At 37.2% G+C, this 23,322-nt stretch overlaps 1 protein-coding gene across 5 annotated transcripts in view; it reads right to left on the reverse strand.

Annotated features, from left to right (window-relative positions):
• The window catches only part of kif20ba (kinesin family member 20Ba), a 42,316-nt gene that overhangs the window by 11,142 nt on the left and 7,852 nt on the right, over positions 1 to 23,322 (reverse strand). For 4 of the 5 annotated variants that reach the window (XR_010914942.1, XM_067511906.1, XM_067511898.1 and 1 more), the window contains exons 16-30: positions 23,096 to 23,216; positions 22,542 to 22,680; positions 21,874 to 22,055; positions 19,803 to 20,279; positions 18,381 to 19,486; positions 16,491 to 16,629; positions 16,202 to 16,324; positions 15,983 to 16,043; positions 14,928 to 15,053; positions 14,434 to 14,564; positions 13,593 to 13,748; positions 13,064 to 13,240; positions 10,836 to 10,946; positions 10,257 to 10,361; positions 9,154 to 9,363 (exon numbers count right to left, since the gene is read on the reverse strand). Coding sequence is in view for 4 of the 5 variants with exons in the window: in XM_067511906.1 (XP_067368007.1) it covers positions 9,154 to 9,363; positions 10,257 to 10,361; positions 10,836 to 10,946; positions 13,064 to 13,240; positions 13,593 to 13,748; positions 14,434 to 14,564; positions 14,928 to 15,053; positions 15,983 to 16,043; positions 16,202 to 16,324; positions 16,491 to 16,629; positions 18,381 to 19,486; positions 19,803 to 20,279; positions 21,874 to 22,055; positions 22,542 to 22,680; positions 23,096 to 23,216 (3,364 nt within the window). In the remaining variant the exon portion in view is untranslated. Of the gene's footprint in view, positions 1 to 14; positions 3,278 to 9,153; positions 9,364 to 10,256; positions 10,362 to 10,835; positions 10,947 to 13,063; positions 13,241 to 13,592; positions 13,749 to 14,433; positions 14,565 to 14,927; positions 15,054 to 15,982; positions 16,044 to 16,201; positions 16,325 to 16,490; positions 16,630 to 18,380; positions 19,487 to 19,802; positions 20,280 to 21,873; positions 22,056 to 22,541; positions 22,681 to 23,095; positions 23,217 to 23,322 lie in introns of those variants that run through there. The other variant, XM_067511915.1, reaches the window with a different exon arrangement.

The raw sequence follows: 23,322 nt of genomic DNA on the forward strand, positions 1-23,322 counted from the left end.
TCAGCATAAACAGAGGGAGAGAAGAAAGACAACTTCAAAATGTTTCAATACCAGGCACAGAGCAAAAGATCTGGATAAACTGGAGACCATGAATGGATCTTTGATGCAAGAGCACAAGGCACAGTAACATTCATGCAACGCACAGTGTTATCTAATCAAGACAGAGGGTACAGTGAGGAGAAACCTGCAACCAAAACCAACCTGAACTTCTTCTAGAAGAGGCACGCCAGTGACAGCAGATTCAGGGACTGTATCACAGTACACATGTCAATATGAGAACAAGTTCCAGTAGAGAAATAGAACCACCACAGATACTTGTGAGACTAAAATGTTATTGTTATGTAAGAAATATGGTTTGGATTATCTGAAGAAAACAACAACAACACTAGAGTCCAAAAGATGTTCAGGTTTGCAAACACCATGCTTTCCACTGGTTTATGAAAGAAGCTTCTAATATACTTCACTTTGAGCTTTCAGTAAGGGGGTGTGGTATTGGGTAAAATGATGTTCAACCTGGCAGTAATGTCATAGGTCAGATTAAATGAGTTCTGGGTTACTGAGTGACCTGAACGTGTGAATGTGTAGGTGCTAAAGATCTTCACGTTAACAGCCTGTAAGTTAATTTAAAGTGGTCTTCATCATCTCAACAAAGAACCCAACACAACAGTTCTGTTGTCTATCAGGTTATGTTCTGTGTTCTGGGTCCCAATCAGAGTTCAACTTAGTTCGAACACTAGGCTATATCAGACTTTTGGACATAAATATATTAACCGGTTTTATATCCTGGGGCTACATGCAGTTTTCATAAACACTATTTTACAAATTCAGAAACATTTAAATGATGATTTTGTTACTAATAATTACTGTTTGTTTTCTCAATGAACATAACTTCCTAGAGAAAACTACTGATGCAAGTAAAGTTTCTTAAATTCAATACCTCTTTGGGTAAAATGTATCACCACTTGTTTCTTGTTTCGCCTGTTCCAGTGCACATTTAATTGTTAATTTCACTAACCTATTTCTCAAATGGGCAGCTGTAGGAGTTTTGTGACGGAACTGAAAAGCCTTTATTAGAGGCTGTATAACTGGTGTGGGAGGAAGGCAGTCCATGCTAGCTGTCTGAATAGGGACAGTATGCTTCAGTAAGTATAGACTGTGTCACCTTATACCATGCAGTTTTGTGTATACGTGTAGTGATGCAAACAGCCATTTCTGCAGACTTTTGCACTTGTAACCTTTCAATGGTGTGTTAACTAAAGGCTATGTCACTTTGTGGAGTAAAAAAGGTAGCATATTAGTTGGGTTTCCACTGGACTGGACAGACATATGTTTTTCCTTTTACTAAATGTTAAGTCACCTAAGACATTTCTCCATGAGTTGATAACTTTATTTGGTTTATTGACAGTAAAATAAGGCAGTGAGTTTGAGGCGGTATGGTACACATCTCTATTTCAAAACATAAAGCGATACTTTGTTAATGAATGTTTACATCTCGTACAGGCTGCACTATTAAATTCTCCTCCGCTCTAAACTCTCTCAGCAGCAACTGTCAGCTCTGTGTCAGCTTCTTTGGTTCTCTTTTTACCCTCCTCCATTGCTTTCTATACTCTCTGCTCCCATACAACCACCCAACACACAATCCCTCTGCTTTCATCTTGGCATCAAACTTCCCTCTACAACACCCCCAACTCTTGCCTCGCTTCCCAATTTTATCCCGTCTGTCCTTGCTGCTTTTCTCCTTATCCCCTCCTCTTCACTTCACAGTTTCAATGTCTTTTTCTCTATACTTCTTACTTTCTTCCTCCCCATTTGGCCTTTCCCTCCTGCAACCCTGAACCAATTTCTCAATTTATTATTTCTGTGCTGCCTCTACCTCCTGCATAATTGTGCGGCCCATTTCTATCTTTTCTTAAATATCATTCTACCCTTTTGTCTCCTCTACACCCCAATCCGGGTTTTTGTTTTTCGTTCCTGCTAAAAAACATCACTTTCCCTTCCGGGCCTGCTGCTCTATGGAAGCTGAAAGGGTCACTAATGTGTTGACACTCCCATGAACTTCAGGCTCTTGATACTTCAAACCACTTCAAACCCAGCAGTGGTTAGAGAACACAGTATACACCAAGGAAACCCATTTAACACTGACAACCTCTATGACCCAGAACAGATTTGGTTTCCTTTAAATTCCACTTTTTGGAGTTTCACTTGAAGCTTTTACATGCAAAGGATTTTTATGGAATCATCCTGTCATTATATGAACAAAAATACCTTTTCACTACACTATGAAAAACGTGTAGCTGTTCATAAATGTTGACTGAATTGTTCTATATCCCCAAAATAAAACCTTATCTAAGGTCTTATCAATTTGGGTGTGCTGGAGAACCCCTCCCTAACACAAACTCCTACACCTTTTTGTGGGCTTTTCTTTACACTTTCCTCCCCGATGTTTCTGTTTTACTTTTCTCTTGATCTCAGTCAACAGAATGGCAGTCATTAGTGGAATTACATTGAGTTAGGGCAGGGCAGAGCCAGAGCTTTCACCCTTGTATAAATACTCCCAGTGTTGGTATCATAAGAAAATGAGAAAAAGAAAATGTCATCATACCAGCAGAGTACAAGAAGACTTAGTCAAAAGAGCCCAGTTACATCAGCAGAGGACTTGTTTGATGAACATGGCCTAACATGTTCCAGTGACATTGCTAACATCCACAGAGTTATTACAAAAGTGGAATAATATTCCTGGAGAGGAAGATTTTACAACATTGGTGTTCTTCTGTGCTTTTAGAAAGCTGGCACAATTCTGAAAGACAATAAAACCAACTACGGAGTGCACTTTTTGCCCTTTTCCTGTTCGGTGTGCAAGTGCAGATCCTTGAACGAAAAATCTAGCTTTATTTCATAGAAATCATAGTTTTGCCAATCTCAGACAAAGTTCTCGAATAACAGGTTTGGTTTAGACAGCATTTAAGATTTCAGATCTTTCGTGTATTTTTTTATGATATTCTTTTTACAGAAGCATACTCCTTCAATAAGGCTATCATATAAAAATATCATATTTGTATTGGAAACTTGTATTGTTATAAGTGGTATTGCAAAATTTCAGTTGATAACCTGCTGCAGTTATTTAAAGACTTATTTCCCCTAATTTTCAAACAAGAACATCTGCATGAGCAGCAACTTTAAAATCGCTGTATCACAAAGTTGATTCATTTTCTAAATAGCTTTCCCTCTTCAGCCACCTCAAAACCATCTTCATCTTTTATTCAGCGAGTTTTGCTTTCTGTAGAATGAAGAAGACAGCAGAGTTAAGATGCATCTGGGAAAACTGGGGCTCAAGAACATTTGCATAAAGGCAGTAATTACACTTTTGGTTATTTTCAGTTACGAAAATACCAAGGCAACATTAGCTGACTGCTGCAATCAAGATCTATTCATACGCTTTAATGTGCAAGTCAGTGTTGTTAATTTATTTTAATGAATGGCTTGTGTAACTACATTTGCTTTTAGGCATTAAATCCATCAGACTTGATGTTGATAGTGACACCAACTATATTTTATAGCAACAACAGTTTAATTGTTGAACAAAGTTGGTAGTTGACGTGAAATGGCATGACTCCTGACATATTTTACCATAGGTAAAAACGAAATGATCATAAACAAAATCTGTGTTTTATGGAAAATGACATTTGTATATGATGTATATGATCAAGTTTCTTCTTCCAGTTTAAAATGAGCTATGCTATGTTTTGTCGGACTATATAAGAAACGAGCTGCTACTGTAGCCATTTAATACGTTGTGATGATGAAACATTAATGTAGTAGGGCTGCTGTGCTATAGGAGCATCTTATGATGCTACAATCATAGAATAAAACAAAACAACCACTAAAACTATTTAGCAAATCACAATGAATGCATTTACATAGACTTAAGGAACCAGGTTACAGTCGGCTTTCTAAATTATGCTGATTTCTTTAGTGTCTTTTAAACAGGGAAGCTGGTTTCCATAATCGGGGTAGGGATCAGGGAAACCTGGTTACCGCAGGGAGCTATGTTTTGTAATGAGGTGATGCAGCCTCACTTTTAAAATGTCTGCCTAAAAGCAACAGTTAGTCAGAGGTGGAGAAAAAATGTGGTTATTCTTGGTTATTCTGTGGTTATGAATGTATATGCAGATTTATAGTAACAAGGTTTCTTGTTACTTTCCATTTGTAGACACCTTTCCCATATTACCCAAGGAAACGAATTTCTCAGAGTAGCCCGATTACTTAACTGCATGTAAATGTAGCCATTGTCCTGATTGTCTTAGTGACATCTTTATATCACTTCTTTATTTTGGTTTATCATGCACAAACCTGGCTACTTTAGTCATGGTTCAAATTGCCAAGATTTTTTTCTGTAATAATCTTAAAACACAGTGTGTGCAAGTTCACATTTTTAGCATCAAGTATTTTTATACCTCACACGCTGCCACAACAAGAGAACTCCTATGTTGACAAGCAGAGCAACAAGCAGCCAACACTGCAAAATTACACTAATGATAGCCTAGATACATAATTATCCACATTGAACTATGGAGTTGAAAATTTACTGATGCTTTACAAGACCTACAATGTAGTGACTGAAAGAGGCAACAGGAAAAGAATGGCTGCTTTAAACAGTATCCTGTACCTCATCTGCTAGTTACCCAAAAGATAATTAGTTCTTCATATTGAAAATGTAAAAAGGCAGTAAGTGGAAGAACTGAGTAGAAATATTTCGAAACATTACTGTGTGATCTTATATACTTTATATGTGACAACATATATTGAAACATGAGTTCTGCAAAAAGAGTTTTAAAAATTTATAACAGACATCGCAAGAAAAAACTACAACCAGCATCACCCTTTGCAGAACAGTGAAAGAGGAATGGTGATGTGACACGTGAAATGTGTCTGACTGTTTCTGTTTGTGGGATGGTCCTTTAACCTCTCATGGAATTGTTTGTGTACTAAAGAGAGAGTATGTGCAGTTCTCCTTGTAAGTGGCATCTATAATTGATGAGGTTGTTCTCTCTAACCCTCCCTAGTCCCTGCTATGTATACACAATGAACACAAAGTTTAAATCTTAAATTAGTGTACAAAAAAAATAAATAAACAAACAAACATATATACACACAAACACACACACACACACACACACACACACACACACACACACACACACACACACTACCTTGACCCCTAATACACACACCCTCCTGCTATCCCTTCAGAACTTTACTAATGTTTACAGATTTGGTTCCTTAAAAAAACTTTTTAGCTTTTTAGTAACTTGAAGAGTGTTCCAATGTTACAGGATGCCGTCACTGTTTTTGAACTTGATTCTTATGATTCTAGTTTGGGTAGTACACATACTACATGTACCCATTCACTTCCCTAAATGAAAATGTATCACTTGGAGGAACCTTCAGTTCAGATTAAGTTATCTTATTGCTCACACTAGGGTGTCAACCTGCCTTTCCAGAGCTCCCCCAGATGATAGCATCTGAATTTTATGTTATCTGGAGGAGTTTCACAGCTAGAATTGGAGAATTATTTTTGATGGGAATGGGCTGCTAAGGGTTCAGTGTCTCTGGGCAAGACACTGACTGAACTACTAACAGCCCATTCCCATCCCCAGCTGTGCAGTGTTGGTCCCAGCCGGTAGAAATTGGGAAGGGTTGCATCAGGTAGGGCATGCGGCGTAAAAACTGTGCCAAAACAACATGCGGACAATGATCCGCTGTGGCGACCGTGAACTTATGGGATAAGCCGAAAGGACAAAAAAAAATTCAAACAAACAAAAATAATAATCATTTTTTTTTTACAAAGGTCAGACATTTGTTTTATGCTACACATGGAGCTCTAACAGTTGTGTATGTACATACACGGGCTTGTGTGTCACATGCCTTTAGGAGAAAAATGTAACAGTAGGCTAATGCCTACTTCACTTACATTGGTTCATGCAAACAAATGAACATATGTACAGCTCTTCTGTTGTATTTAATTAAATGCTAACTAGACTGTGTCCTGATAACAACCTTTACCCAGTTGACCCTCCAGTGCACATTCACTTTTTTTTTTTTTTTTTTTTTAAGTCTGCTCATGTTTCCAGGAGCCTATTTGTTGAGTTGCTTTTCACATCAATGTGCGCAACTGGTTTCATTGAACCAGTTCATGAGATGACAACTACAGAATCCATTTTCACATGGCACAGAGTGGTTGCTTAGTACTGTACATGTTTGCCCTCCTATGGATACATGTTTTATTTATTTATGTAGAAGTGCACAATGAAAGGGAGTATGATTTTAATTCTGGTCTCTACAGTGTTTGCTATCTATCTATCCATCTATCTGAATATTTGCAGTGCCCCTGCAAGGTCGCATCAAAAAACACAATGCCAAGACAACCCGTAACAAAAATTAAAAAAATATCACACACTTTGAACAGCATTAACCCTGGTCAGACTTGAGCATCTGTTAACATTCACAGAATTCACAGAGATCACTAAATGCAATACAACCAATACAACCTCTTACACATGATATTCCCAATGCTTTTCCAAAGCGCTCTGAGCAAAAATTAACAAAGCCATTGGATAAAGGCAGGGCCAAGCTGTTTTAATTTGATATTTCCAGAAGGAAGGAAGGAAAGAATGAAAGAGATCTATGTAGAATTGGTAGGAAAATAACTGTAAAAGGACACAGTTAGAACAGAATAGTTAAATAATTGCCTAGGCATATGTTTTCAACTGTGTGTGAATATTTTATATGATATTCTTTACAAGACTGGTTAACATTTCAAGCTTGTTTGGACTGAATAATTGCAATTGCAATTAAAATATTTAAATATATTTCTTATAGCTGGATTTAAAAAAAAATTAAAAACTGAAACAATTTCCTCATTGTCTTTAATTATTTGCCCCTGTGCTTTGAGCTGTAGATTTCCTAAAACATTAATCCCTCCATGTAAGTTTCTATTATACCAAATAAATCTTCTATTAACTCTCACCTCTTTTATTATGCAAAGATAAAAACAAGATTAAGCTAATCTTATTTCATTCATAACTTTGCCCCTCAGACTTTTATAAAATAGCAAGTCTGTCTTCTGGATTGAAATGCCTTCCTTAATGCAATTTTATTGCGTCTTCCTGAATCCTGACCATAATTTTGTCCTGTATCAAATGTATCCTACCAGTAAAAGTGGTACAGCATCTCATGAGCAGCCTGTTTATCTTTAAATATCCTTTTGCTTTTTTTTTTTTTAATTTTTTAAATAAAAAAAAAAAAGTTTCTTTTCTTGCAACCTAAGTCCAATTTTGGTCAGATAACCCAGTAATCAGATTATACATTTTTATCACTCTTTTTGGTTTATTTGAAAAGATCAGATACAGTAACTGTTTACCTGAGAACTCAAGACTTGTACCTAACTAAAATGTGTCTTTGCCTGTTATTAAACTTTTTTCTTTGACATATCCTCCCACTTCAAATTGAAATCACCCATAAGGATTACATTTTTTCTAAGCTTGCACTGTTTGAGACAACTTGTCATGTTTGTAATGGTGAAGAAACTGTAATTCGCCTGGGAGCTGCATAAACAAGTGTATACTTCTCCACATGACACAATGTGCATAGGCAGTGGGAGGTGTGGCACCAGCGACACTCCAAATTGCCTTAGCTATTGTCTAACAAAAGTGCAGTAGTACAACCATCTGAAACATTAGAAAAAGCTATGATCCTCTAGCTCTGCTGGATTTTTTAAACATTCAGTGATGGATCAGGTCATAACAACAAAACAGAGGATTAATGAGATAGTATTCAGCGTCTTTGATTTTCAGGGTGTCAAAAGGTATAAATAGCTGTTCTTTGTTTGAGAGCAGTTAAGTAAGAAATAGTAGAAAAGCCCCTTTTTTACCAGTATGACTGCCATGAGGATGTTACAGTATATGTTACAAAATAATAAGAAAACCTGATGTTAGCTCTGATGGGGAAAAAAAAAGATCATGACTGCGACTTTGAATCATGCAGCCCTACTTCTACCTCAGTAAATTTCACTAGTAAAGCTGTACATATCAAATATACAAAAACAGGAGGCAAGGAAGACCACGGTAAAAGCAAAGATTTTGTTATTCACATGGTTTGCACATGATGCCAACTCAAATTTTTATAGCAGTTTTTTCAGTTGACCTTCTTAGACTGCTTTTTACCCATAGATCTGGCTGAGCTAAGTTCAACTATTACCTTATCAGAACTCACAACCTGTCCGCTAGACCCTATTGCAAATAGACTGCTCAAGGAAGCTTTACCCTTAATAGCCACGTTTGTATTAGACATAATTTATCTATCCATATATAAAACAGGCTATGTACCACAGGCCTATAAGTTAGCTGTAAAAAAAAAAAAAAAAAAAAAAAAAAAACGCTACTTAAAAAACCCTGTCTTGATCCAGATGATTTAGCCAATTACAGACCAATATCCAATCTCTCCTTTTTTTCTAAAATCTTTGAAAAAGTAGTTGCAAAACAATTATGAGGCCACCTGTACAGGAATAATTTGTATGAAGTCTTTCAGTCAGGATTTAGAGTTCATCATAGTTCAAAAACAACAGCACTGGTAAGAGTCACCAATGATCTTCTCTTGGCCTCAGATAACAGGCTATTCTCTATACTTGTTCTGTTAGATCTTAGTGCTGCATTCAATACAGAACAGAATTTAAAATCTTCTTCTTACATATAAAGCTCTTAACAGTCAAGCATTTAGAACCATATCATCCCAGTAGACCACTTTGATTTCAGAACTTGTGGTTTCCAGATTTTCCAAAGGTAGAAATTTGCGATAGAGCCTTTAGCTATCAAGCTCCTCTCCTGTGTAACCAGCTCCCAAGTTCAGATTCAGGAAGCAGACACCCTCTCTACTTTTAAGTCTAGGCTTAAAACCTTCCTCTGTGAAAAAAGCTTATAATTAGTTATAGCCATGCTGCTATAGGCTTAGACTGCTGGGGGACCCAGAATATGAAGAATATCCAGGAGAAAATTATATAAATCAAATCCCAACCTACTTCTAATTGAATGAATTCAGTTATGCAAATTTTCAATTATGTCTTACTTTGAAAAAAAGCTGGTTTATATGTGTTTTTACCTTTTCCATCTCCCCGCTCTTTCTCTTTCGTGCTGAGCGAGTGATTTTGACGGTGACTGTGTTCTCTTCTCCCTGGCGACGCAGAGCCATGCGGTTTGGCTGCAGAGGGCTGAAGGAGATCTCCAGCTCTGGCTGGGGGAAGCGACTCGTCTTGCCATTTTCTGTGGAAATCTCAGAGGAGTCCAGCACGGATGGAAAGCCAGATGAGCCCTGTGGTAACACACATACTTTAATTTGAAGTTAAGGGGTCACTTCATGGTCACTCAAGACAGAAATGCATCTAGGTCTGAGGATACACGCTGTTCTGTCAGTCACTACAAGGAGTCAGAGTCAGTCAACATAACAGGCAAATCCTCAGCTTTTTAACTGTTAATTCCAAATTCCCCTTATATCTAAAACAAACCTTGCAAAAGTAGCAAAAAAATAAATAAAAAAGCAAGACACAGAACTTATCACATGCTTTGACAAACGATGCCTGCAGGACAACAATGTCAAACAAGTTTATTTAGTTGGTAATAAAAAGGCGTTGGCTATGAAAAAATTTTGGTAGAGGTTTGCCTTCAATGCCCTATTAAGGCAGTATAGTTAAACTGAAGTCAATAAAATGCATATTTCTTGGTAATGACTATTGTCAAAATGGGGGCGTGTGTTTCTGTGTAAAGAACAGAAAGAGGTAAACAAAATCTGAAAAAAAATCTGACCCACAGATGAACAATGAACTACTCTGATGTATTCAGCCCTCAGAAATGACAATCATCACAGGAATCACATTTTATAAATTTGACGTTTTCACCTATAAAGCAGATAATGTGTTGCGAGCCAAGTGCAAGCTCAATGTAAAAAAGTAGAGTGATATCATTCACATGATCATCCACCACTTCTGTAAAGTGACCTAAACACTCACTAACCCTATCAGGGCTTTTGTGATGTTCAACGACAATGTTAAATATATATTAGTTAAAAGGAAAAATTAAAAGTGTAAAGTGGGTTTACTTAAGATTAGTTGTGCATTGAACACGTGTTAACAAACTCAATGTTTTGAGCTGACTGTGCAGTGTAACACAGACCCATCTTTAGCATCTTCACATCATCTCTCAGCTTACCTGACTGCTGACCGAAGCTCTGGTAATCCTCTTTCCTCCTGATTTCCTGTTATTGGTTTCAGTCTGGGATTTCCCAGCCAGTGTTGGGTCCTCAGTGTTCTTAGTCTATTGCATGCAGAATTTAAAAAACAATTTAAATTTCCAAATTATGACAAGTTTAATATCCATAAAATACTAAATTATTTAGTGCTCTATATTTTCCAGTCAGGTGAAAACAAAGTCAAGGCTTTACACATGAACAGTCCTATAAATAAAAATATTAAGTTCCACTACTGTTGGTGGTAGTGATCCAATCATCTCTGACTTTACAAATAAAAGCATGTACAAATGTGTGTAATCTTAGACTTTAGTCAAAGTTACAATATAAAAACATTTCCACATAAAAAGTTGTGAGAGTGGTTTAAGACACTTCCTCTAGTTTGATAAAAATACAGAATTTAAGCTTAGCAATGAAATACATATTTAGAGACAGATATTTAAGATGCCCATTAGTGATAGGTTAGGGCTGAAACCATAATCCTTTTAATAGTTATTTGACACAAAATCTTATTTTGGGTGGAATATACCTTTAAAACTCACCTGTGTTTTGGCTGTCAAGGCCTTGAGCTCTTCCTTCAGTTGCAGGATTTCTGCTTCCTTCTCAGACAAAGCAGACCTGAGCACTGCCACACCAATTTCACCATCACCACCCTGCAGCAGCATTTATGGACAATGAGAATTTTCAATTACATTTACTCCCAACCCCCTTAGATTTTCATGCCTTTCACCAAAACATATTATCCAGTGTTTCAAACCACTAACGCCATATAAAAATAGAGTAAAGCAGCTGTAATTCAGACATTACAAGCAAACAACGGTGAGTAATCCTCAAGGATTATCCAAATATTAGTAGCATTATTAACTATTCAGCAAATCATACTAAGAAAAAAAAGATTACAACACAGTATTTTTAGAAAGGATAGAAACATATTTATACACAGGGAAATATAAAGAAAACATAATAGGGAGAAAGAACAATTCTTTGGGAAAACACAGAAGAAGAAATGTAATATCAAAATGGCAACTCTCCAAAATGGCACTTTTGAAGGGTTTCTAGAAGGTGTCTGAGCACCAAAGATTTCTAAGAAGCACATCAAAAACAATTTGGTCAATTCATAGCAAAGTGCAGAAAATTGCATTTTATGAAGTTCACAATTTTCAGATTTGTCACAGAGCTGTTGGTTAGAGTCAATATCAAGTCAAAACAGAATGTTTTTATCAAAAACTTACTTTGCTAAACATGAATATTTTTAACTCCCCAACAACAGTAGTTGTGTGAAAATGTGGTCTGAAGCAAAAAAACACTAATGATGGTACTTGATGTCATGTTATTATGGACAAAACACATTTGGCTTCTCCAGAAGCATGAAAGGGCAATACCAGAATCTAATGAGTACTGGTGTTTTTGCACTTGTATTTTATTTAAAATGCAATTCTAATATACTGCTCTCCTACAGTGAGAATAAATGTATAGTGTATATGTGAGCTCACTCACACTGTATAGAGAGAACACCTCTCTTTACAATGTTAGTGAGATCACATATTTGAAGTTGGCAATATTTCTAAACAAATTGATTGTTTGATGTCATGGAGTGTGATAAAATACTGTTCTGAACCTTCTTCTTTTCCTTTCAGTTGTTCCCTTTCAGGGGTTGCCACAGCAAATCATGCTTCTTTATCTAACCCTATCCTCTGTATCCTCTTCTCTCACACCAACTAACTTCATGTCCCCTCTCAAAATGCTCTTCTGAACCTGTGGTTGCAAAAAATAATTTTGCATAGGTTTGGTTCAAAATCCCCTAAATTAGGGGTGAGACTATGGCAGCATCCTCTCTGAAATTGTAAAAGTGAATGATTAGCACCACAGCTTGTATGTTTCCCTGCTGTCACTTACCACGTATCCTTCCTTCATTTTTTGCTTTTCCAATACAGAGAAACAAGCCTGCATACATTTTTGCCTGATAGACGCTTTTAAATCAGTACAGTCATATCAGACATTGAGCCCAGCATCAATTTGATTTGATGAGTTATTACAGCCTGCCCTTCACACTTTCTGTTCTGTAGTTATTCTGGGGAAGCTGTCTGGACACAATGAAACAAATTATGTTATTTTGAAAGCTACACAAAGCTCAGCGAGGACAAAATGTGAGAGAGCAAAATGTAAAATACTGAAATGAAAAATATTGGGCACTTAGATATGGCTGCACATTACCAATGCTGATTCACCTGGTATGCCTCTTGGGTTTTTTAAATAGTGCAAGTAAAACCCGAGACAGAACAAGTCAAAGCAGTGAAAGTTCAGAAGGGTATGGAAAAAGTTTTACATAACTTAAAATAATCTTTCCCCCTAAGTACCTCTGCTGCTGTGTACAATTACAAAAACTAAGGGGTAGAGACACCAACTGTAAGGAATTATTTTTCTGTTTTGTTTGTTACAGCTTCGGTTGCAGCTTTCATATTGGTTGCAGCCCTCATATTGTGCAGTGTCCTGCTCTATTCTTTAGGAACCTGATGCAAAGAAAAATTTATCCAAAAGATTTGAGACACTACAAACCAGAAGGTATGGTCCCTGACATTCATTTTTTGAAATCGTTAAAAGCACCTTCTTTCAACATTACCTCAATCTCTTTGGAATGACTGAGGAGATTGGACATTTTAAGATGCTTCACATTGTCATCATCGGTCTTTAATGTAAAAAGCAGCCAGTTCTGGCTGTTCATATTTTCAGTGTGGCCCGGTTTCCGTTATTATCTTTATGTCATACTGACCTCTTGTGGCAGCAGTGATTTATTTTGCCGTAGCTCCTGGATGAGTTTGTCTTTCTCTGCTTGGCTGGAGAGAAGCTTCTTTAACTGGATCTCCAAAGCTGCTACTAGAGTGTCTCTCTCCTGCCTCCACTTCTCCATGGTCTGCCCCTTCTCGGCCAGCTGGGACGACAAGGATTCCTGACAAGAGAGTGATGAACATTCAACATAACTAGAGTTTTAAATCTATAAATATTTTCTCTAACATGAATGAGTGAGAGAAGGCGAAACTATAAAAAAAAAAAATTAAAATTAGACTCCAAAGATTATCTGTCAGGATGGAATCAATAAAACAAGGAGGGAATTAATATCTGGTGAGAAAAAAAAAAAAAGGAAAATTAGTCATTCTTAAACAGTTACTAAAAACTATTCCTTTAGATAATACTGTATAGTAAAGTTTATTTTCCATAGAGTGGCTATTTAGAAATATCAGCTCTATTTCTGACTATTTCTGGCTGAGGTTAACATGGTGACATATCAAACCACTTCTTACCAGCTGGCTCTGCTGTCGATTGTAGCGTTCTCGGTCTTCAGCAAACTTCCTCATTTCCTGATTCCTCTTGTCTTCCGCTTCTTTAGCTTGGCTTATGAGGGACAGCTTCTCCTCCAGCCACTTCTTGCGTTCTGTCTGGTGTTTCTCTGTACACAGCTGTAAAAAGGAATTTCAGTTAAAGTATACATTTTGGTTAAATTGTCTAATGACTAGGGTTGGGTATTGTTTTCTATTTCAATTTTGTCAAATGTGGTTCTTATTGGGGAAAAAGAAACATTCCAAGATCAAAATTTGTTTCTTATTTCACATGCTTTGATGACATACTACATAACAACTGAACTTGCATTAGATCAGTGTAGCAGGTGTTGGCAGATGCATCAGGAATTAATGCATATATTATCGAATCAACGGCCTACATAAATTTGGAACCGGTCTTGTTAACAAACCCAGGATGCCTATATTAACAAAAGCTGTACGAACCTAGATTTGCCTACATCACACAGAAAGACAAAGCAAGCTACCCTGACAAGACTTTAAAAAAAATAACTTAGGCAAGAACAGAAGTACATGGATGTCTTATTCTGTCCTTTTCTGTTGTAGGATCTGTCAAAAATACTGTAAGGGAGGAGTGCAAAGTGAAATACATTTGCACCAACTCTGTTGTTGATAATAAAACTCTAATTACATATTGTCAGTTAAATATTTTTTTTAAATCTATAACATAACCATCAACATTTCAATTAAAATATAATCTTTAAATTGGTTCTCACTCTCAGTTGGATTTGAAAACATTTGATCCACCATCTAAAACAACACTGGGAAAAAATTTCATAATAATTACTCTCAAGCTTTCCTGAGACTGGGAAGCTGCCTCCTTGGCTAGTTTGAGTTCATCTGGTGGGCTGACGACTTGATGGTGCAGGTTGTTTCCCCGATCCTGCAGCAGCAATATGCTTTTCAATTTCTCCACCTCTAAAATATTAATCAAAAATAAAATCACAGAACAGATTATACGATTGATTATATATTTGCACTCAACCTATAAAACTTAGAAATTTCTCTTTACTTATTCAGTCTACAATAAAGTGGGTATAAACTGATGGCAGAACCAAATATAGATTTAATTTCTTTGTTCAAGTATTTTTGTTTGGGGATTGTTTTAACCATGAAAAGCATTACCTGACCAATTAAAAATTTCTAAATAGGTCGTACTCCAATACGACCTGTTTCTCTACAGAAGTAGAGGATTAGACAAAGCAGTCCATGGGCCAAACACCTATTTTATTTAAACAATGAAAACTCTTCTTATAATCCTGTTCACATCCTGTGTCTTACCGCTGGAGAGCTCCTGAATAAGATTGAGTTTCTCCTCCAGGACATGCTCCATCTGCTCCTGGGTCTCTTCCTGCTCCGTCAGAGCCAAACGCATATCCTCCATGGCACGTTCCTTGGCTTCAAGGTCTATAAATAAATTAAAGTGCACCAAGCAACCCACGCACAAAGTTACAGGATTACACACACACACACCACCATCCTAACAGCAATAAATGTACCATCAAATGTTGGTCCTTTTAACTATCCTTCCTCAAAACAAGGTCAGCTGTGAAGAAGGGTCTCTCTTTAATTTAAGCATTTTTCAGCAGAAAGACACTTGGAAGAATCAGTCTAGATACCAAACAGGCTTTATTACAATAAAGCCCCCCTGGTTACACCCAACACTTGTAAAGTAAATAAATTCAAAGACATAGTTGAAAACTTAACTTATAAGGCCTGTGACAATAAAAAGTTAACTAGGCTGTAAAATTTTAGCTGATAAATAATAATTCAATGTCTGTTTTACAGGACTGTAAACGTATATTAAAAGCAGCTCTCTGCAAACACAACAGCTCACATACGGTCGGGTACAAAGGTTTGCATCCTCTTATTTTTAAATGTCAAAAAGACATAATATTTCATGTACATTCATCTAGCTCAAAGGGGGACCCAAACTTACGCAGTAATGTAATTTCCATACGATAACCTTTTGTTATACGTGTCATGACCATTTACTTTTGATGAGGAAAGCATATTTGTACTAGCTAAATGTGCATTATGATGATTTTGGGTATAGGGTTTGCATCCCCTTCAATGCAATTTTAAAAAATAATTTAAAGAAAGTAAGATAATACAAAAACACATTGGTGCAAAAGTTGGCATTACCTTTCAAAAAAACAATAAGAACTTACCTGAATGTCTAAGTAATGAAAATTTGTACTAGCTGAGTGTGCACTACATACTACATGCATTACATATTAGATTTATAAAAAATAAATCTTTCTTCTTCATTTTTAGACATTTCAAATTACGGGGATGTAAACTTTTGCACCAAAATGTAAAAACAAACTGTTTACCTTTACAGGTCTTCTGGTAGAGCTGAAGTGTCTGGTCAGGCACAGTGTCAGGTGTTTGTTCCTACAGGAGGAGATGAGGAGTTGAGAAGAGCACGGGAAAAGGCTTATACACAATAATACAATATACCCGTATTGAGGTAATTGAAGGGAATCAGTTGGATTGCTTGTTGCAGTTTCGGAGTCTGTAAAACTAGAGGGAAGGAAAGACAGATCATTTACCATTTTAAGTTGCTGGACGGTCCTATCCTTGTTGGCGAGGTCTAACTGAAGCTGCTTCTTAGCTTTCTCTATGTCTGCCAGCTTCTGCCTCAAAGTCTTTTCCTCTTCTCTCATGGCCGAGATCTTCAGTAAAAAAAGACAATGTTTGTTTACAACAATGTTGTAATCCTATGTTTACACATGATAAATAGACATTATCAACCACTTTGCTGTTTGAGTGGTAAATAAAGATAATCTTTTTCTTGTTTTGAAGGTTCTGTTTAGATTTTCAATTAAAAAATAAAGCTACCTCTTTCTGGACCTGCTGAATCTGCTTCTTGTAGTCAGCCATTTTCTCTCTGAGGTCTGAACACTCCTCCTCTTTCCTCTGAAGATCGAGGCTAAGGCTCTTGACTTTCTCAGCATCCTGATTGACATTTTCTTTCAGTCTAGGAGAGTGACACAAAATAAAACTGCTGTCTGTGTTTTAATGGAATGCATTGTTGTGAGGATGGCACCATTGCCATTCTTTAATAGAATGGATAAATTGATAATTACAACTCTCTCTGGGTACTGTGGTACTAATAAAATGAATATACTTCACAATGTCAAAATAAACAGTCTGCACAGTCTATTTATTTATAAAAACATAACATACCTGAATTTAATAAGACGGCTTTAAAACTGTTGCAATGATGGCAGCTATTATAACAGTATTGGACTTTAGGATCTTAAGATCTAGCAGTCAGACATATCTTATTAATGTATATGCCATGACAAACTGATGTTTTTTTTAATTTTAGTCAGTTTTGGGACCAGTTGTTAAACATTTCATTTTTTCAGTTGTGAGGAACAATGTCTCATAGCACTTCTCCATCTTCAGTACATTATTATTGTCTCATATTGAAATGGCAGTCAAGGGGATGCAAACTTAACCCTAATGCTAACATGATAACAATGCAAATCCAATTAGTACCAATGGACTGAGTACAAGTAAACAAAAATGAGAAATGGTAAAAATTGTCAAGAAATGTATACTAAAACGTTTATAGAAAAATGGGAGTGGGGTGACACATTGACCTAATCGATTAAGAAACCGTCAATTTACTTATTCTGTGTCGATGCATTGTTTCTTCTTCTTCTTTGGGCTGTTCCCTTTCAGGAGTCGCCACAGTGAATCATGTGCCTCCATCTAACCCTGTCCTCTGCATCCTCTTCTCTCACACCAACTAACTTCATGTCCTCTCACTACATCCATAAATCTCGTCTTTGCTCTTCCTCTAGACCTCCTGCCTGGCAGTTCCAACCTCAGCATCCTTCTACCGGCACCCTGTGGGTCAACAGCATGGTTGCGGTCATTGTTAACCCGGGCCCCGACCGATCTGGTATGGAAGTCAGATTTGGTGTGGAAGTCGGGATTGGCATGTTTAATTTGGCGTTCATTTTAATTTTAATTTTTACGTTGGATGCTCTTCCTGATGCAACTCTTTGCATTTATCCAGACTTGGGACTGGCACAAAAAGACACTGGCTTGTACTCCCCTTTGGTTGCATTGCATCAAGGCATTGCAAGGGCTCCAAGATCATGAAAATTACAATAGTGCAAAAGTTTGCATTACACTTAATAAATTAAAATGTTCTTTAAATAATTTCTGATTACTGAACAAATGTATTATTTGCTATTGGTATTAACTGTGTCACTTGTTTCCTAATGGAACTTGGAGAGAGAGAGAGAGAGAACAGGTAATAATAAAGCTATTGAATATTTAGGTATATCAGACTGCACTTTGCATTGCTTTATAAACTATTAAAATCCTAAAACTGAGATGGGAATAAAACCTAAAAATATAAAATATTTAATATTGATTTAATATATCTAATTGTGCAGAATAAGATCAGGACAGTAAGAAACACAAACCGGGGGGGGAGGGGGCTTAAGTATCATTCAAGACAATCTAGAATTAAACTGTTACCATTGACTGTTATTAGTGTTCAAAATAAATTTAATTCACAAAGCTGCATTAAAAACAGATGCCATTCCTAAAAAGCAATTGGTGAGAGCTAAACCTGACAAAAGATGCTTATTAATATTCTTTCAGAATTCTGCTATGAGCTCTAACAATTAGCAGGCATTTTTGAAAGTAATTTGCCTGAAAATGTTTAATATCCCAACCTGACTGGTAAACGTGATAATCAATTACCTGCTGATCTCCTCAGCTTTCTTCTCCAGCTCTTCATCCTTCTGAGCAATGGCCTCGTGAGCAACAGCCAGCAGCTCCCTGCGTCTCTCCACCTCTTTCCGCCGGGCCTCCTGGACCGCCTGGCTCTCCTCCTCCTCCCGCCGCTCCTGTGTCTCCTGCAGGCTCTTCTGCAACAAGGTCACCAATGCTTCTTTTTCCAGCAGTTTCTTCTGCAGTTCTGCCTCCCTCTCTGCTGATGCTTTTTCAAACTCTGCTACCTTCTCCTCTATGTTATTGTCCTTTTCCTTTAGTGCTCTCTCCATCTCTAAAGACACGAGCTGAGTTGTAGTTTTGCAATGAGACTCCACAATTTGTTCCGAAGTGGCAGCAGAAGTAAGGAATCTTGATTCTTCTAGCTCAGCCTTCAGCAGCTCTGTAGTTTTCTCCTGCTCACCAAGCTTTTGCATCACATCATCTAATAGTTTGTCAGATGTTTCTTTTTGTTCCCTCAGTTTGTGCTTTAACTCCCCCACTTGCTGCTGTGATATCACTTCTTGTTCTTGCAGCTTTTCACTGAGCTCCTTTATCTGCTTTTCAGAGAACTGGGTTTGTTCCACAAGTTTTGTTCTTAGCTGTTCTACTTCTTTAGACGCCTGCTTTTGGCATTCAAGCTCATTCAGTGGTTGCTGTAAAATGTCTTCTTGCTCTCGAAGCTTCTTTCTCAGCTCTTCAACTTGCTTGTCTGAAGCCAGTTCTTGTTGACTGAGCTTCTTATTAAGCTGTTCCAGGTTCTGGTTGAATGCCAGCTGTTTGTCTGTCAGCTGTTTTTTAGCATGTTCTAGCTCATGCTGCAGTTCCAGCATTTGTATTTGCTTGCTCTCACATTTCTCCTTTTCATCAGCCAGATTCTTTCTAAGTTCTGACACTGTCTCTTTCAGTTCATCATAAATTTTGTCAGAGGATGCTGCAGAGGTCTGCAGTTCCAGTTTTAGGCTTTGTACTTCCTGCTTTAGGGTGTGGATCTCAGATGTTTTCTCCTGAATCTCCTTTAAGTAATTGTTGAGTTGTGTCTCAGTAGATTTTTGTTGAGCTAGAGCTTGTTGAGCTCTTTCATTCCCGCTGGTCACCTGTAGTAATTTACAGAAATACCAATGTTTTTTTATCTTGTAAGAAAACCCAAAAAACAAAATCTAATATCTTTCACAAAATGATATATTAATAATGTCATCACTTTATCATCATTGAATATATTTTTCAGATATACTTTACTATATCCCATCCACTAGAACATGTTCCCCAACCAGTAGAATTGTAAATTCATTTGTCATTGGTGTATAAGCCAATCTAAAGGCAGCCCTTGGCAATTTCCACAGCAGTTTTCCTATTTTGTTGAGTAGTGGACACTTTAATTTGAGCCAAAGTTTAAGTAACACTGCGACCTACCTGACACTCTGTGGCTTTTACTTTGGCAGTCAGCTCTCGGACTTCCTGCTGAAGTGCATTAACCTCCTCTTGTCTCTTTTCTCTCTCTTCAACAAGCCTCTTAATCTCCTTCATTTCCACTGCCAAAAGAGACTGAGCCTCCTCTTTCCTTCTCCTCTCTTCACCAAGAGCAGCAAGTGCCTCATCCCTGTTTCGGTTCACTTCTGCAAGAGCTGCAATTGCACCCTCCTTGGCTCTCCTTTCAGAGACAAGGGCAGCCACATCTTTCTCTTTGCGTTTTCTCTCATCTTTGAGCGATGCTAGTAACTCCTCTTTGCTTCGCTTCAGCTCTTCTAGTGTGGCAAGAGCCTCTTCCCTTGCTTTCTTCTCCTCCTCTAAGGATGCCAGTGCCTCTTCTTTTCCCATAGTCTGATAGTCCAAAAAAGCAAGGGCATCTTCTCTGGCTTTCTTCTCCTTTTCAAAGGCAGCTAACGCTCCCTGGATGAAGAAGAGTAGTGATTAATTATTTTTTTAATTTTTAAAGCAAATTTACTTAAAGCTGGGGACAGTCTCACGGCAAAACTAAATTGCTAACTCTTGCTGATAAAAAGTGGTTTTGCATATTTTAATTTATTTACTGCAGCTTAACTAAATAATAATATATGAATAGGCTTTTGCACTTTCTAGTCATACATTTCCTTTCTTTAACCACCAATACTATGGCAATCTGGTTTTGAAAATGGGAATGAGAGAATTGTTTTTAATTGATAATTTGAGTCTGGCAATTTCTTGTTCTCCTGGTGAAACCACTGATTGACTTATTCCTATGGGGTCTGGGAAGATGAGCAAAGTTGACATTAGAGAGTAAAATGTACATTTTGCTGAGGTATTAATGAAAACAAGTTATATTACACTAGTGCTGTGCAATGTGACCTACAAGTCTTATTCCAACATAGTTAATTTCATACCCCAATAACATTATGTTCTTATATTATTCCTGCAAATTTAACATACAGGAAGGCAGGTTTCTTATTACAATTTTAATTATACAATTACGATATACAATACTCTTTAGAACCTTTATGCAACTTTTTAATTAACCAAGTCAAAAAATCTGCAGCACCCTCTTGTGTCTTCAGTATTATCTCTGTACCATTTCTTGAAAAAGTGGGACTGGGGTTCCTCTGTTGTGGGCAAAGTAACCTACAGACTGCAGACTCTGTTACTTTCCATTCTGTTGTTTAAAGTTCCTAAGGATCCAGTCATCAGTAAAGCATTTGCCTAGTAGCAATAAAAACAAATTGAATGGTCAAAGTTGTTATGTTCAAATTAACAATTATGTTTTGTTTCTATCCTCTAGGCTTAAGGTCGGCACAGCCCATCATTGGTGTTTTCGTTGATTCGGAACATTTTTAAGCCAAATGCCCTTCCTGATGCAACCCTCCCCAATTTACAAAGCTTGGGATCAGCGCTCAGATATACACTGCACAGCTGGGGTTGCGCAAATCTCATGCATTGAGTAACAGGTAAGAAAACATTCAGCATGCAGCATTAAACTTCCTCAGAAGGATTTTTCTGGCATCATCACACAACTCTACATTACACTGTGCATAAGCTTCAAATGATCTTATGGAGTTATTCATTTCTCAACATCAACAACCTTTAGTATCTAATGTATACATTAACAAAGCTGAAAAATCGTCAATAGAATTTGTTTTCCTTTCTCCAGATGAAATAACAAAAAACCTGATATTGTAAAAGAAAAGATGATGCTACTTGTCTTCTTTATGTGATTCTTTTTCTCTTTAGCTGTTAATTGTTTTTGTCTGTAATCTTTATTGTTATATTGTCTGTATGGTTTACTTTTTGAACATGTCCTTGAGAGCGACCAAGAACCAAAAGCAAATTCCTAGCATGTGTTAGCATGCTTGGCCAATAAAGCGGATTCTAAATGCGGTTCTGATTAAGCTCGACTAGCCCTCCAGTGACAACTGGTTCTGCTCAGAGTTGTCAGGATACTGATCACACCACTTCATTATTAGTACATTCAGCACTTCTTTCTGGCCGGTTCCCCTTTCCCCTGGGTTCTGACCTGTCGTTCTCTCTCGCATGATCTTACTGGCTCAACCTGTAAGGAATGGTCCAGGGAGCCCAACTCTGACATCCTCTGGAGGTCTGCCACTTGTTTCTCCAAGCGGGCAATCTTTGATGACTTCTCCTGGAGCTGAAAGAGAAGCTTCCCCTTTTCTCCATCATCTGCTCCACTGGTTCCACCTATAAGATAAAAGGAAAATTTCATCCAGATGTAAAGGCAGGCCAGAGATGACACACTAATCAACCATTTTTTACAGTAATTCTTAAAAAAATATTTTTGAACTATAATACTATTATGAAGATTGTTCACTTACTCAGTTCTTATAATAAAAAAAGAGATTTCCATAACATGTGTTATGGTGAAAAAAACAACAAACAAAACAAAACAGCAACCAGCTATGTCACCCATTATTATTCACTATGCCCATACAAGGCACTTTACAAACCCCGTTTTCAAGTCATGGAAACAGTACAGATTGTAACGGTTGAAACTTAAGATCTATATGGTGTAGATTTGGGTAAAGTGATCCTTTTGTGCTGGGTATTATAAAAACAAAAGTAAGAGTTGGTGAATGCTTGTTGTTGGATTCTGGGGATTTTACAATCTGAATGTTTCTCCTTCAACATTTGCATATTGAAAGATTAAGGCCCCCATGGATTCATTACCATTGTGTTTGTGACCCAACTCTTCCAGGACTTTTTGCTGGTGCTCACTCAGTACTTTTCTCTCCAGCTCCTCATGAGCAGCCTCAGCAGCGTCCTTTAGATGTGCCAAATCAGAAGAATAGGAGTCTAGAGATTTGTTCTGCAGAAGAATGGACACACCAGAAAATTAGTTGAATTTGCTAGGGAGATCAGTGGGCATATTCCCACAATCACAACATCTACTGTATGTTTGATGCCCTGGGGTGGTTTGACTACCTTTTTGGTGTATCCCAGAACAATATCTTATACCTGTTAACATACAGACCTAAATGTGCTTTAAGGTAATTAAAATAGAATGCCAAAAATACATAATATATTTTTATGATAGTATGAAATTAAAACATTCTCTTCACACTCTCAGGAAATAAAGTCATTACAACAAGCCTCATTATTTTTTCAACTGTAAGCATAAGACAAAAGCAGGTCAAAGGCAAGTCAAACAACATGCAAGCCAACTAAGAACTACATTTATGAAGTACAGACTCTGCATTTCTTCTGTGTTTTAGCATTGTTACCATGGCTCCCTTGTCTTCACTGGGTTGAGCTTTGGCCATTTTGTTTATAAGGTTCTTGAAGATCTCCAGCCTCCTTTCTGCTCGCTCCTCCAAGATTTCTCTCTCTCTCGCCAAGCGCTCACTAAACCAAGTGCACATTACTTCATAGTAAAATTGAGTAAAAATTATATGACTAATATTATATCATATTATATAATACTAGTATTATGACTAGTATAGATGAAATT

Source organism: Channa argus, chromosome 1 (assembly GCF_033026475.1).
Source record: "Channa argus isolate prfri chromosome 1, Channa argus male v1.0, whole genome shotgun sequence".
Taxonomy (NCBI): Eukaryota; Metazoa; Chordata; class Actinopteri; order Anabantiformes; family Channidae; genus Channa; species Channa argus.